The sequence below is a fragment of the Cygnus olor genome, chromosome 3 (genome assembly GCF_009769625.2).
Source record: "Cygnus olor isolate bCygOlo1 chromosome 3, bCygOlo1.pri.v2, whole genome shotgun sequence".
Lineage (NCBI taxonomy): Eukaryota > Metazoa > Chordata > Aves > Anseriformes > Anatidae > Cygnus > Cygnus olor.
Genome location: NC_049171.1, coordinates 78,776,011 through 78,793,159, shown reverse-complemented (window position 1 = coordinate 78,793,159; position 17,149 = coordinate 78,776,011). Strand labels below are relative to the sequence as shown.

At 41.2% G+C, this 17,149-nt stretch overlaps 1 protein-coding gene across 7 annotated transcripts in view; it reads right to left on the bottom strand.

The window, feature by feature from the left end:
• Positions 1 to 17,149, bottom strand: part of DISC1 (DISC1 scaffold protein) — a 202,486-nt gene that overhangs the window by 162,314 nt on the left and 23,023 nt on the right. For all 7 annotated transcript variants that reach the window (XM_040551461.1, XM_040551465.1, XM_040551462.1 and 4 more), the window contains one exon: positions 16,570 to 16,639. In XM_040551461.1, coding sequence (XP_040407395.1) covers positions 16,570 to 16,639 — 70 coding nt within the window. The remainder of the gene's footprint in view (positions 1 to 16,569; positions 16,640 to 17,149) is intronic.

Genomic DNA, 17,149 nt, shown 5'->3' with positions numbered 1-17,149 from the left:
AGGTAATACAGGTAGGAAGGATGCAACTGTGTGGGACTGATAGAGAAGGAAGGAAAGAAGAAAAAAAGGAACAGTGATGCCTGTGATTATGAAGGTGCAAAGGTTCCCAGCTGCAGTAAAAGGCATGGCAGAAAGCACGAAAGCAGAGAAGTCTGAAGGAATGTGATCTGAGGTGAGAGGTTTGGCTAGGAAGTAACAGAAAGGACAAGGAAAGCTAGAAGAGCATTTGAGGGCAGACAATTAATGCATCCTCCACCACCTGGGGATAAAAACAAAAAGCAAAAAAACATATGGTACCATGTGAATGTTTGCATTTAGGAAAAAAAAAAAAAAAAGAAGCAAAAAAAACACCTACCAAAATCCCACTGTTCTTCCAAAAAGCCAGAGGTACAGTTCTGTTCTTTGATTTCCAACAACTGGGCAGCAATAAGTAAGTTTAACGCAGCCCTTTATACTATACTTTCCTGCTAAAATTCCTATCCTGCAATCACACGTAAAGGCTTAAAACTTCAGGGACAGCGAACTTCATTAGGTACTGAGGATGGCCTGCAGAATGTGACCCAAAATATCCCCAGCCAGCAGAAAAATATCATGCAGAAATATACACTGCCATCACCCAAATCTTTCTCACTAGTTTACAGAGGGATTCAAACCAATGGAATTTAACTGATGCAAGCTGATACACTGTGAGGCTCCCTCCCACATTAAAGAGCACAGTGGCTTGACCTCCAGCTCCATTCATACATGCACTATTGTTCCTCAGGCTCCTGGGGTGCTTCTGCAAGTAAAGGAATGCAGGGGAACATCACCTGGTAAGAAAAAAGTCAGTATCTTTCCACTCTATTGAAAATTAACTCATTGAGAGAAGGGGAGAAGTCAGATGTCCCTTGTCATCATGCCTCCACCTTGATTTCAGGTTACTTGGAGACAACAGAGTGACTATTTTGCACCAGCTCTGCAGCCCAGAGGACTGCTGCAACCACAGGAGTGGAGTGCAGCAGCAGGCTGATATATCCACCATCACCCCCAGGGGACTGCAAGTAGCAGGTGAGGAGCAAATTCAAGCCCTGCTCACCAGGTGACAGACAGAAATAGCAGCAGTACAGGCTAAGGAAGCCTGCTGAATGAATGCATAACACGGGCACAGGAGAAGAAGATGCAATGAACTCAGGGTCGGAGACAAAAGGCACGTGCCAAGCACACTCCTAAAGTACAAAGGAAAGTTACTGCTAGGAGATATCCTAATATTGTAAGACAAGGCCATGGGAGCAGATGACGTAAGAGCGCGAGACACAGGAAAGTGAGTTTCTTGCCTTCCAGTCACTGAAGTTCCACACAGCATCCTGTGCATGCAGGCTGATCACGCACAGTCCTCATGCCTGAAAGACTGGAAATCTTCATTTTAAAACAGCATCTACTAGGGCTTAATTGCAGAACAGGAGCCCTGGTAACTCCCCACAGTCAAAATGAAGGCAGTAAAGAAACAACTGCTTGGTAGCCCTTCACCAGAAAGGACCCCCAGGTAGTGTATTTCTGAATGAACACGTGCAAAACCCAAGAGGAGAAAATCCATACGTGGATAGCAGTTCTGGCAGACAGATCCATACATCCCGCTGGGGTTACCCTGGTAATTAACACTCCCTTCTTCATTATGGTCACGCACACAGATTTCATTAGCAAGCAGCTGCCTATGCTTCAAAGTTACTGAGCGATAGATAAGGAAGGTAGCAGCCAGACAAGTCTCAATACAAAAAACACACACGGCAAGAGCACCGCCTGCGCAAAGACCGTGAACCAACAATGAGGCACTGAGCACATCTTGCTACTCTTAAACATATCCAAATTTACAGGATATTCTTCAAGCAGGTACTGGAGGCCCAGCTGGCCTCCGCACTGATAGGAGGTAGGGTAGTTATGAATATTGCAAGAGCTGGCAGTGATAAAGTACTCTTTAAACTTTTTGAACCTACCCTGAGCTCCCAAGGAGAATGTTCTCTGCCTAGAAATAAACATTGCTACACCTTCATCCTAACCTTCAAAAGAAATCTCCGCAGCTAGTTAATCTTAGCTGAGCAGGATATGAACGCCAGCCTCCCTGGACCTCTCTTCTGCAAGTAGGTTTGTGCTGTTGCTTTGAACTCCTTTGCATAGGAGAGGCAATAGGTATTTTTGGTGCCCTTTAGCTGGCCCCAGTATCTTCCACCTACTCACACAGTAGCTGAGATGACAGGCTGTGCACTATACACTATTTTAAAAAAGACCTCCAACAGTCAAGCCAGCAGATGAGAATTAAATAAAAGTCTAGTATTTCACGCTGCTTTCTTGATTTTTCCAAAGGTTATGCAGTGTACTCTGGCATAAGTAGCCTTCCTGGTTGCCTACCAGGGCTGTATAAACACTTTCTTTACCTTCCCAAAGGTACTTCAAAATATTCTGCATCACAAATAACATTCAGCAATATTTCTTTTAGGTATGTATAGGAAATAGTTGAAACAATGTGTACTGTTGCATTACATGGCAGATAAATTTTAAAAACACTTTGGTAAATTAAGGTCAACATACAGTACATCTTTGTAATGTTGGGGCAAAAGAAATTAAGATATTACAAAAAGCATAAGAAGATGTGCCTTGGAACTAATAGGCATCAATTCTACAAACCTGAACCACCAACCACACAAACAATAACTCTTCAGGTCTTGCTAGACAAAGAAGTATTAACCCCACAGGGATCTGCCTTGCGTGAAGGGAACTGGGGGATGGGGGCAGAAAAAAAACGTTTATCTTGGTTAAGAACTCTCCAGCACTGAGGTGCACTGCTCCAGCAATGGGGCAGGTACACAAGCCAGTGACGTGGCACACCTGCTATGGAAAGAAGTAACTTGACTAGAAGCACAAAATGCCAGAAGTATGCAGAGCTCTGGAGCAGAACTCTAAGAACTCACTTAATGCTTTTCTGATATAAATAGAGGGAAAAGCTGCCTCTTTGGAAAGGGAAATCAGGGAAAGCTTCTATGAACAAAGAAAGTAAGCTTCTCAGAGGAACTAATTTTCCATCTCTCCTAACTTCTGAAATAAAAATTGATTTTGTAGACGACCATTTTGATTCTTTATTAGTTCTTCTTAACAGCATTCATTCTGAAGGACAATTAGAGACACTTCACAAGGAAGTTTCTATTAAGCAATTATACCTATAAAGTTAAGGCAATGAAAAAGGGCATCTAGACAAATTAAAATTGGCACGACAGACTCAGCCTCTAGCTCCAGAGAGAGAGGAGACACGATGCTGTTGCTTACACTCAAGGGAGGCAAGGGAACAACAGCTGACACCACTAACAATACAACCTCTACAGGAACACACATGGAGGTGAAAGAAACCTCTTGCCACCCTCCCCATCGCACAAGCTTGTTAGAGCCAGAGCCCAGGTTTGCTTCCTTACAGCTACAGCCCAGGGGATGCTTGCCCAGCAGAACCAGGAGTGCTGTGTATCCCTCCCGGACAACTCCAGCCGTTACATGCCCTGTGTCTCCAGTAGCCATCGCACAACTGAGCTCTGACTGGGATGGCAACAGAATTCCTTTTTTCCCTCATCTGAGCAAAAGCAGCATTTGCCCCAATACCCCTACAAGTGCAAAAAAAAAAAAATCGCAGTTGCACATTTTTTCTGACACAGAATAATTTTTCTCTTGCATTCAGCAAGTATGCCACAAGAGAAGGAAGAGTCAAATACAGCTCCTCTGTTTTGCTACCCAGACTGTTTCTGAGTAACTCTTGCCTGTTTACACTGGGGAGTCATTAGAGAGCCATTCAGAGACATGCAGCCTTATCTTCTCATTGCTGAATTTAAAAGGAAAGGGCTTTCTTCCTTCTTTTTTTCCCAAGAGAAGTAATAGCAATGAAGTAGTTTTGCTGAGCACATAAGACTGCACCAAAAAATCCAGACTGAATAGGTCAGTCAATACAACATCTATCCACAAGCACAGGCAAAGTATCTTGAAAGCACAAGAGAAACATCTCTTGCGAACAGTAACAAACTAATTTGAAACTGCGTAATTGTTTTTAAAAATGTCTAAAAGAAGAAATGCACGAGTCCTATGAATGAAATAACAGCATCCTCCCGGATCCTCTGTATTCCTCAGTATGGATCTTAGGAGCTAAAGAAGAAGGGGGAAAAAAGCAAGTGGAAGAAGAATTATCAAACTGCACAGAACTCAGAAGACTTATCTAAAGGCAGACAAGAACAGACTTGTGATGATAGAATAATATCAGAAAGGTATTCCAGTAGCAGTGCTTCTGTAGGCACAGTTCTCTGAAACATAACTACTTTTAAGTCTTTAATTCTGCTTTGAATTCAAACATTGCTCATTCTTTCTTCTCAGCATCTTCAGTGCTTCCTTTCCTGGAATATCTTGTCATTTTATGCATTATAAAAAATGTAAAGATATATATGTATTATTTTTTTCTTTAAACACTCACAAATCTTGAGTCTTCTCCTCCTAGGTCCTGAGAGGTAGACGACACTAGAACGCCTTCACTCAGAACTCCTCGCTGTTTCCATTCTTTTTGTTAGATGGCAGCAGCATAACCAACTCCTGGAGCTTGCCTTTGACTGGGGTAATTTAGGTGACTTCCGTTCTTGCTCAAAACAGTTTTTTACCAGCAAGGAAAGATCATAATTTAAATATTTCAAACTTACATGCCTGCACTAAGATATGGATTTGGGTGCTGTGCTTACGGGTATTATTTCACTTTGTTTTTAATTACTGCTGTGTGCTTTAAAAAGAGCTGAGATTTTTATTCTTTTTTTTTTTTTTCCCCTCTAAAGGGCAGTTCATAGAGAATTTGCTGTCCCTGGACAACAAAAGCATGACACTTGGCCTACGAATACAGAATATACTGCTTGTATACACTAGGAGAAGGTCAGGATAAGTGTAGCACCTTTAAGTCACCAGAGCTACTTAAACCCATGAACGCCAGACTTCAGCAGAATTACTAACATGCTCTTGTGCTCCTTGCTTCCAGTTCACCCGTTTGACTCTTGCTCAGATTATGGACTGAGAATTTGTTCCCCTTGAACGGTAGTCGACAGAGGAGGATTTTTCAGTAATAAACCCCACTAGCTGGCTTTCTACTGCATTCTGGTATACTGCAGGGACCTTCTCTCACTGAATTCCTATATAGTCATCATTAAAACAGGCATTTAATCTCATCTGACTCCTGCTGAGAAAGTTCTCGCTGTCACTCAAGCTTCAGACTGAAAAAAGCCAAGTGCAGAGCAGCAGCCAGAAATCATTCCCCCACCACCTGAGCATTTGACAGCACTAGCAGTCACCCATACCCTCAAGACTGAGCAGGTGATGGTTTAAACATGGGAGAAAAAAAACAAATGAACTTTTTTTGGTAAAACATTTGAATATTGTTTTGGGGACAGAATGCCACCCTCATATATTTTAGTTCTAACAAATATGAATTTGCACACAGCTTATAGTTTTCGTAGGTCTAATTTATTGCAGACAAAGCTCCTTGAAGAATTCTATGTTTTCACAAAAATCCAACCATGCTGATAACTTCCCGCAACCCATCTTCATTCCCTCCCTTCCTAAGGCCTACCTGAGACAGCCCAGAATTTAGACATCATTTGAAGATGGAAATTAGTTGCCATTTCCACCCAGTGCTCAGCTATGGATAGGACTGTACACAAGCCACAGATTTAAACTGACTGATTTAAACTTAAATCTACCTGAAGCTTGCTTGGTGCCAGGCTCAACCACGGCACGATCAACCCACTCAATGCAGTACCATATCCTGTAAATATAGGCTGATGAGACTGCATAGTCACAGACAAATGGTTTGTAAGGTTATTCTGAAGAAACCAAACACATTTGATGGTGTACAGCAAGATCCTAAATGCCTCTGCCATTTTTCTCCCTTAGTGTTCCATCAGCAATCATTTACTGCCCTGCTCCACTAGCTGCCATCAGTCTCACATATGAAGCGGCTGTGGTGAGCAGACAGCAAAGCAATTTTTTCCCCATCAGAACTGATGCAATGGAGGGGAATGCATGCAGGGACTTGAATACACACAAATCAAGTTCACAGGGACTGTATATATACTGTGAAAGACGGAAACATGAGCAAGGTCAGCTAAAAGAAATGCCATCTTTTTGGAAAGAATAACCTTTATTAAAGTGCTCAGCTGCTCCACCTGAGACTGAAGACCTTAAGCAAGTCTTCTAGGATAAGCACTCATGTTGTTTCCTTCTGAATGGTAGTATTTTCAAAGACCTTTGCAATATGATTCAAAATAAAGCTAATTAAGGGTGAAGGACAGAAAAGGGCAGTGGCTGAGCATGCAGGCTCACAGCCGAAGCAGGGGAGATCTCAGAACAGCGCTCCATTCCAGAAGGCCAGCTCCGCTTCCAGCTGACAACGCTCCTTTTGCATCTGCCGTATCATCTATGCTGTTCCTGTAAATTCATACTATAACAGGGAGCTTATGAATTACATTCATTTTTATGGGAAAAAAATGTTTTGCTAAGTGACATACTTTTGGGAATGTATCAGTGGATAACAGAGTATGCCTATATGCATTTAGAGGTTGCCTTACTTTTTTGTTTTTGAAATCTCAAACCATAAATACTGGAGAACCACGCAAGAAGAGAGGAAAATTTCATTTGTGAAATACAAAAATAGTGAACCACTTTAAAATTTACTTTATAAAAATTACACAAGAGCTTTTTATATGCATATGACAACATGAGAAAAATTCACTTACAAGTTCTTTGTTTTTAAACCACTTTTTTTTTTAAAGTATAAAATCTTAAAAAAAAGAATTAAAAGAATAAAAAATAATTATTCCAAAAACAGACAGCAAAATTAAATTTAAGAATTAGACTGATAGTCACACCCCTACTCATATGTCTTTTTTCCAATGCCCTAATTCATTTCAAAACATGTACCGTTCTGCAAGTGCCATATTGCTGGTGAGACTGCAGGGTTGACCTTCACCTTTACAATCAAAAGAAAAGATGAAAGTCACACCAGTGAGCGTTACCATCTCTTCCACCTGTACCTTCCTTCAGGATATAACCAGCAGCCTAAATGTACTCTTCTTCTACAGATGTTTTAATTTTTTTTCCTGAGTTAAGTAGTATTAATTCTGAAGAATTACTTTATCTAAAAAAATAAATCCAAGGCACTCGATAGCTGGAAAACAAAACAGCATGAAAAAAAAAAATTTCCCCGACAGTAGTCAGAAGAAAATGGGGGGGGGGGGGGGGGGGGGGGGGAAGGGGGGAAGCACTCGTGTGATAGTTTTTGAGAGTTCCCCTAAGTATTTTCCAAGCTTCTGAATTTTTCCAGTTCAAGCAATCTCCCGAGCATGTTATGGGGTGGGGCTTTTTTGTTGTTTTGTTTTCTTGCTTAGTCCAGTCTCCTGCAGTCACTCCACATCCACAATGTGCTTTAATGAAGAGATCTTCACACACTGGACAGCTGGCGCACAGAACCATTTCCTTTGGTTTGGCTGGAACCTGGAGCACCTTATGCCCCCCTTAGGTCTTGCACCAGAAAAGCATGCATGCAGTCCGTATCTGTGTTTAATTGCCCTTGTGCAGTCCCCAGCCTGCTCAATCATTCCATACAAAGCTGTTCCTTATCTGAACATCTTTGCTATCCTGTTCTGGACCTTTTACAGCTGATTACACCCCTTCTGAGATGAGACAACCAGAACTGTACACCTACATCAGGATTTGAATGTGGCACAGTAAGTCTTTTGTTTCGTCTCCTGGTACATTTCTAACCTGACTAGCTTTTATGACTTACTGCAAAGTAACAGGTTCCAGGTGGACTTTTTTTTTTTTTTTTTTTTTTAAAGAGAAGCAACTTCTGCATTTTCACCGTGAGTTTCCAAAAGTATAGTCTCTACTATTTTACAATACAAAGTTAGAACTGTTTTTCCCCACATAAATCACAATCATAGAATAAAATCATAGAATGGTTTGGGTTGGAAGGGACCTTGAAGACCATTTAATTCCAACACCCCCCCCCCCCCCCCCCCCCCCAAGTAAAGTTGGAACAATAAGACAAACATCCAGGCACACAAGCTCTTCCTAAAGTTGGCATGTCCACTGGTCTGTCAGGTTATGGTCAGACACCTGAAGATATTTCCCTAGTGACAAACACTGTCTGGAAAGTCACAACGTCCCTACAAAATGCCATTCTGAGAAAGTGGCATATTTAACTCTGTCAACACCTGTGCTTACTGTCACAGACCCATCTTTCCTGACTGCCTCACAACACAGGAGGAAGAACGTGAAGAAAAACTTCCCATATTGCTGTTTGCACAACTTCAATCCTAGATCTAGGCAAAAATGTTATTAAAAAACATTTATTCAAGGCTGCATAGTAAGTATTAAAATTATATTGTTATGTATGTCAAATTCAAGCCTCTGTCTCCCGTGAGTTCTCACTTAGCATGCCTCCATACAGCAGCTTCTCAGCACGCTTCAGTTCGTACTTCCTTGCAACACACTTTTCAAAAGCTTGTTCAGGCAGAGACAGAAGCTGAAAAAAAAAACTGTCTTCAATTTAGATTTTGTATTTCTAGATGTTAGATCAGCTGTTCCTGTTACAAGGCTAGCATTTTAGGGCTGAACAACAGGACAGCACAGAAATATTTCAGGTACAGCATGCCATGAAAAAAAAATAAAACAAAAAACCTACAGTGAGCCACCTATTTATAAGCAAGCCTTTTTATTGAGACTTATCCCACGTGCTCTATTCTACACCACCATCCCTGGCACGTTGGTGCAACACAAGATGCTTCATGCGGTGCCATAGCACACTCAAACCCAGGCTGGTTTTGTTCTTTACTACCACCAACACAATTTCTTACAAAATTGAATGAACCCTGGATGGCTTTTAGCAATCTAGAATTTAAAGCCTTTTCTCCAAAACATTATTTCTCCAGCAAGCTGCCAATAGCAGGGAGACAGAGGGACTTGGGAATGCCAGAGGGTGCATGAATTAACACCCACCAATAACTCGGGGGGACAGGACATTCTGCAATGACCTAATTGGAAAGGATATACATCTTTATTTCTATTTCGTCCCAGATTACGTCTGAGTTATGCTGATCCACAGCACCTCACTTTGCTTTGTGTTCAATTTGCCATATATCAAACCAATCCAACTCATTTAATTCATTTACTTTTCATTCCGTAAAAATCTCAGTGAGCATGAAGATGTTCCAGTTACTTCCCACCTCTCACACAAAAATCAAAACCAACCAGAAATTGACTATCATTAGACTGGTAGGATGGTAGCAGAAGCTTAAAACTCATGTTACATGGGATCAGTTTGTACACTCTCACTGCCAGTATTTCCTGCAGTCTCTTAACTCTTTGTCCAAAGCCTGTTACTATGTAAGAGTGCTACGAATTTCCATCTTCACCTTTTTGATTCACTATCCTATTTTGATTCACTTCACTATCCTAAAAAGACTGAAGATGTCCATAAAACGGTACTTTTTTTTTTTTGTTGCTTTAACCGTGCCTAACCTTCCAAAGACTAAAGAAAGAAATGTGCACAGCTCACACACAGCAAAAGCAGCACAAGGAAGCATCAGAGAGAGCTGACACACCTACAGAACTATGAATATACCCAAGTACGGACAGTTGCATCTGGGCACATGAGACAGTAGGGAAACCTTGGGAGAAAGGAGAAGTTAATTGACTCAAGGCAATCCCATTTTGCAGACGAGTTTGGCAAGTGATGGAAGGTCCACAGAGATCTCCAGTAAAAGCATCTTTAAAAATTCACCCAGACACCGCCCAGTGATCAGCAACGAGTGTTGTCAGTTCCCCACAGAGAACTGGCATCGCAAGTCTTTTGTGTTTGCTTTCAAACAGTAGTTACAGCCATTCAGCATCTTTTTAATCCCCAGTTGCACAGAAGTTATGCTGCCATACCATCTAGGAGTTTCTGTCCGTGTCCAGTCATCTATTAAGCAGGCAGTAATTAAAAAGAGCAGGTGTCCCTCCACTCCTTTAAAAAGGGAAAGACAAGGGCAGCAAAATCAATTTCTAGTTGTTGGTTGAATTAATAGTCATATTGCCTCCAGGGGTCACGTTGCAAATGGAAGACAATTTTCTTATTTGAAGTTAATATTTCTAAAGAGCAAGGGAGAGATAAGTCTGTCCTGAATATAAAAAAGGGCTGCATGTTTTTGCAAGTGAAAAGTAAGCAGATGGGCTGGGTAGCAAGAGAGCCATGTCACTCAGTCAGTGGGTACTGTCCAGAAAGCATATCAACACTCCTCGTGAGTTACACCCATCAGAACTCCATGCCTCAAACTGCAATTCAGCAAGCACACGAGTCAATTATGCATAATTGACTATTTTGTTCTGATTTTTTTGTTGGTTGTTTGTTTGTAAAAGACTAGCCAGGCTGTCTGGGAACAGCTTGGCTGCATCATGGACTGAGAAAGAGTCCTGCTATCATAGGAGGGGTAGCCTGTGGTGTCAGTTTTAGACAGCAGATGGCTGGGAGTAGAGAAAGCTTCCAAGCACATGGTATGCCAAAACTTCAGCAATTTTCTTTTTCTCAAGCAGCTTCCAGGAACACAAAATGTAGCTGAACCTCTTCCTGCTGGCCAAGATTAAAATAAGAGAACGTAGTAGAATCCCATAAGATACTACTGCTTCCTAAAAAAATATTTAGGCTGCAGAGTCAAAGCAAAGACACCGCATTACCAAAGCGGCTTCCTCTTCAATATTAGCTAAGGAATTAAAGATACAGAAAGTATGATGGCTTTTTTAATGTGCGTACATAAACAGACCAACAGCAAGATCCTGTTCTGCCTCAAAAGACACACCCTAACATGACAGAAACTGAACAACAGGGCCAAAAATGAGGGTCATCATCAAAAGCATTTCTAGAAGTTGCTGACCATGCCTACCCTATACATGTAATGAGTAAAAAATTATGGTAATGAGCACTGTTAAGTATAAAAACCCAAGGTAGTATAAAAGATAAGGTAACTATTAGAGTCAAAGGAGTTTCAGACCTTTAAATTGTGACCAGCTCAATCCCTGTTCCAACTCTCTGATTAAAAAATCAATAACAATTTGATAAGCTTGACTGCATAAAAAGAAACTGTTCCTCCTGCTAGCAGGCAGAAGCCAAGACCAAGCATTTGAACTGCAGTGTCCTAGTCCACACTCAGCTAGCACCAAATAATAAATGGATATGGATGAAAAAAAAGTTTCCCTTTTTAATTTCAGACTGGTGTCTTGATGAGAGTAAGCCAGATAAGATGGAAGAGTTGTGAAGCTTTTGCTCTGTTTTGTTGCATAGGAAATTAAGTTTAATTTATACTGTACATAAGCACTTGCTTTCCATAACCACCCAAAACCTTTTTTTGGAGGTTATGTGAATTAGTCAGAGAAAGGCAGGATAAACAAGATCCATGCAAAGAAGATTAGGTTTTGATAATTTGCATGAGCCTGTCTTCCTGTCCCCTTAAAACCTTTACTCTGGTAAGTTTAAAAAAAAAAAAAGTAACCCAAGACAATGTAACCCACAGATTCCAGAAAGCTTCTGCAAACTTGTGGCAGAAAAAGACTCTGACAGTATAGCATAACAGAAAGCCCTATTTGTCCCATCCACCCCAAATTTTCAACTCCATGGCCTCCAATATTCCCAACAGGTCCCTGCAACACAGCAGCTCTGCCCCTCCAGTGTCCACCACCTTTTATTTTATTTAAAAAGAAAACGAAACACAAAAACTGTTTCTGCACTGGGTAATGCACAAGCCCACGAACACTCACCAACTCATCTTCATCAAGATCCAAGACCTAAACCAAAATAACTGAAGGCTCACTTGATGGTAAATGTATCTATAGCATGAATTTTCATTGCTGAGATGGGATAGACTATAAAACCATTTATGCTTGTTATGACAGAACCTATCTGCCATGTTGCACTGATGAGGAGTTGCTCTGATCTAAGGGGCATCCTAACTCCAAATGTGATTGTGCAGAGAAGTTACCATTCCCTACAAGCTAAGGGTCCGTATGCTCACATCCCTGCATACATTTAAAGAACCACCCCAGTAGTTCTGTAAAAACTCATTTCTGAAGAAACAACAGGGCACGTGAGCCAGTAGTGCAGTTCAGCAGCCAGACTCAGTCCCAACACTTTATTGCCAATCCGTTTGCCACCTGCACCAGGCAAACTTGGGAAGTTCAAGAACAATAGGAAAGAACAGGAAAAGGATTCTAAAATGTTTGGGCAATAGATTTGTACTGAGCAAAACACATTTGCTTCTACTGCAAGCACAACTCCCACAGACAAAAATATGCTGGTTTTTTTTTTGCCTCCTATATTCAGCAGTATGTTTAACCTTGGAGCTGTCAAGCTCCATCATGAATAATGAGCCATGACAACATTTCAAGTGATCCTTGGAGAACAGAGCAATTTTTACTATATGCTACGCAAGGCAAAACGCTGTTATCATATTCCCATGGTATTGTACCTGCTCTGAAAATATACAGTAATGTGGCCATCAAGAGGAGACCACAAGTAAATACAGAAACAAATAAGCTACTTCCAGATATTTCATCACCCAGAGATGCAGAGCAAGCAATAAAACACCAAGTACCCTAATGTTTCCTATTTAAAATTAAATGAGGACAGAGAAGAAGATTCATCTCTCTGAATACGCACTTGACACAAACACTTCCCAGCCTAGAAATACCTGCGTTTGAGGCAGCACAGAGTCAGCACAGGAGGATGAGAGAGGGGTTTGGTGGCATCCTGCAGGTCTCACAGCACTGAGCTCACCTGGTGACCTCTAACAGATGAGCATGGGACAGGAGAACAACCTCTGCCCTGATGCACTCAGAGTGCAAATACCCCCCACATAAAAACAGCACTCCCAGAAAGTATAGGAATAAACTGGGGTTATTTGAATGACCAGTTTAAGTTCCTCTACACCAAGCCCCTACCATGCAATGGCAAGCCTTCAAGAAGGAAGGAACACAAACAAGTAATGGCAGAAGTGATTTCTGCTGGGCTCCTCCCAAGCTCAAAAGGAGGAGGAAGATGGAGCAAATTGACTGGGGAGGAACAGATAACTTGGAAGAAATAAGCTGAGGCTTACAGCATTTAAACAAGGATTCATAACTCTCCCAAACAACGACTGAGAGCTGTAGCTCAAAATATCCCTTAAATAAATAAAAAAAAAAAAAAAGAGAAATTCATCATCTGTTCAGGAAATAAGTGCTATTCATTAACATGCACCTGAAAACACAGATGTTCTCTGACAGTCCCAAACAGCAAGCACCTGCTTTGTGTTTCTGCAAAGGGGAAAATCAAATGTATCCTTTCTCCTGACCTGTTTGCAGCAAAGTATTTGTTCATGGCTTTGGGGAGAGGGTAGCTTAGCCTTATTCTGTGCCATTTCTGGGTCTAGTACCAGAAGTGAAAATACAATACAGCACTTTCTCCTTTCTGTAGGGGCACCATTTTACCTACACTTCAGTTTCAAAGTTTACTAGAAACTATGACAACTTTCAGAAAGCAGTGAAGAGCACGGAGGCATCAATGTCATTTAGATGACTTGACTTTCTTCAAGTTGCTAAATTTGCAGGAGCAGACAGCAGAAACCAGTTCTGAGTACTAAAAACTCCTTGAAATATAACAGATCTCCTTCCCATTGAACTGCTATAGAAAAAACAAACCTCCTGCAAGACTGGATGGCTTTTAAAAGAGTCAAAGTCAAAAGAACGTACTGAAGTCTTGTCTACAGGTAAAGTTAGACATGAGCCACTACCACTGAAGCAACAGCACAGTTGCAAGTGATACTGTATTTATTGACATTTTAGATTCTGATTTGGAGGTATAGCCACTGGTGTGCCCCACCTTCACCTGCTCTCCTCCTCTCCTCACTTCCATGTACACAGCATTTCACAGCTAGCTATCCGCACCACACTAGAGCTCTTCCCCTTCCTTTGAAGCGTTCCCAAATGCAGCAGTTTGCCAGTCTCCTATTCAAAACAGCTCTTTTCTTACTAGAGGACTCACTATGTCCAAAGAAATCCCCCAAGTTACAGGGACAATAGTTTTCTTTTTCTGAGTAGTAAGAACATCTTAAGACCTCTGCATGCACCGTGCCGGCTTCTCCCACCCTCTGATATTTTCATTTACAGAGCACATCATAGCTGTGTGCATTTAGCAATTCCATTCCCTGCTAGCAATATTTGGCAAAAAGATCCCTTTAAAGAAGGCTAATTACAGATTTCAGCCAAACAGACATTGGTACCAGGCCAATCTGTAAGCTCTTTAATAAGCATTTAAACTTCACTTTATACCACACAAGACTTGGTAACTCTTCCGAGTACAGTGACTGCTTAGTTCTAAAAGCAAAGGTGGAAAGCACACCGCTGCAACAGGTGGAAAGAAATTTGTAGCTCTAATTCTTCTGGCAGCACCCACACCTTCTCCATACACGTCTTTCCCTGGAGATAACCTACGTATGTTTCACAAAAGAAAAACTCAGAGAGACAGTCCAGGATAATAACGAAAAGTAGTCCCACATACAAAATGGCTGACAGTCATATCAGAAGAGGAACAAAGACCAGTAAGACAAAGTAGGTCAAGGCCTTAAACTAGGAAGAGAAAACATTAAGGATCCACGGTCACGCACTAGAAAGGAATGCAGCATTTTCTGAGAACATCTGCATTAAGATGGAGTTCCAGTTTTCAAAGGGATGCAGGAGCCCAACACAAAGTCTTTCATGTGCCTCAGTATCTAGTCCTGTAACACAACAAATTCTTTCTGCCCATATGAGCCAGACTTGGCACAGAAAAGAGCAATCCCACCCACAGGTGCTCCTCACTACCCTTGTCCTGATCCAGCTGTTCTATGTAAACTGTGTCCGCAGCAGCTGATGAGATCAGTTTGCAGCCAGACGATTTTCCTGAGGGGAGCTGATGGAAGACTGCAACCTGCCCTCCACGCTACCTGTCTGAGAACTAACGTAGAAACTGGAAAGAGTAATGGACAAGGTGAGTGTAAACAGAAAGGTGGTCCCGTTTTAAATTTACCAGACTAACAGCCAGGAAAACTACACAAGAACTTTCTGAGCAGGGTTAAACAAGTCATCATTTTCCAATGTGGTCAATACCACATGGCATCAGATGCAGGTGTCACACCTGATATACTAATTTTTTTGTTTTGTTTTTGATCAGTGTATGAGCACCCAGAGAATTCCAGCTAAAATCTGTGGGAAACACATGCACTTCACACACAGCTGTCTCCAACTCTGAACTCAATCAACAGGCACTTTTAAAAAAAAGAGAGAGTAACAAGTGTCACACTGTAAAACGGATCAATAATGTCTATTCAATTTGACAGAGATGAAACCCATGAATAGATACAACGTGCTCAGCTTATAACATATTTAAAGGTTCTCCTCTTTGACTTGGAACAGTGGCTGATTTTTCTTCTATGTAGACCAAGCTTTGAGAGGGCAACAGAACCACCCTTCTGCAAGGGCTACAGACCTTCTCCCAAGACACTGCTAAAATACATCTCTGTCTTCCTGGGGTTTGGGAAATGAAAGAGGGAACAGAACCATGATACGACTGCACAGCTTGACGCTAATTCTGACAGGCAAGTCACAAATTTCACTACTCCCCAACCCCCAAAAAGTGAGGGGGAGAAAAAGGGGAGGGGGGGTTATCTTTTTCAAGCTTTATTATCTGAAGCGCCCTTGCAGTTTGCTGAAACACTTGCAGTACTTCCCAAATGAAGATAAATCTATCAGGAAGAACTTCACCTAGAACTTCAAGACTGTTAAAATATGTTTTCTGTGACAGTAGTCTGTGTTCAGATAATCAAGAAAAAACCTGAGATGTATGTTAATAGATGCTCTAATTATTAATGCGTGCACACACACAGCTTATGAGAGGCGCCAACCCATTTGAATGGGAAAGCACTATTCAAATACAGGTATTTGCCAGCAGCTGTATCACCAGTCATATTCCCTATCTGGTTTTGATTCAACTCAGTGGGCATCAAGTTAATCCCACAGGACAGTATCATTCACTTTTATCGTAGCTACTGACCTCATTTCTGTGTTTGAGCTCTGCTGCAGTGTCATGACTAAATGTGGCAAGCAAGAAATCACACTCTGTCAGCAGCCAGTGCCTGTCCTTTCTCCTTTTGAAGCTTTCATTCATTTCTGTATTTTTTTAAAGTCATGCTGCTTCAAAACAGCTGATCCAGATGGTGGATATTCGCATTTCAACCTTCCCAAATGGTGATGTGGCTCAAGAAAATAAAAACTGTTGCTACCTGCTGCTGACCTACTTCTTTCTTTAATTTGTTTCCTGCCAAACCACGGAATGAACAATAGAGTTCATTGAACTCATCTTCCATACCTAACCACAGCAGTGTAGCAAATATAAAATAAAATTAATTGGGAGGTGATGGGGTGTTGGGGGAGGGGGGAATAAAAGGAAGCAGCATGATTCAGTGGGAGGTAGGGGGGAACAACTCTCACCTCTGTCATAATCATCTTCCTCTATTGCTTTTTCCTGAAGCCTCTGAAGCCGTAAGATCAAGGATTTTATCTACATACAGAAAAGAAATACTTATAAAGAAGTCGCATTTAAAAAACACTATTAACCTTTACATAATATAAATTTACAGTATTGCTACTACATCGTAAGAAACACCCAATTTTGAGAATTAAACCCAATATTTGTTAACTGGACAGATCTATTCAGAAATCAGCTAAACTGCAGCCACATGATCTAAGCACAGCTTTAGTCCAAGCACCTACAAAGAACAACAAACAGTATTTCTTGAAAAGCAAAAGAGCTTGTATGATCGTTGAATAACTGCAAGGGTGAAACGTATCCTAAGTAAGGATTATTATAGGATTCTGTCAGCATAATATCTATTTTTGATCACATTCTACTCAATATTCTGTTCTTCAGTCCATTTAACAATTTTTTGCCTATCCAAGTTTTGTGCAGAACAAATTCAGATTTCCATATGCAAACCACATTTTCTTCAGCATGTAAAAAGAGAAATACAGTATGAATATTTTGGGTCAAGTGCACTCACGATATGGCACA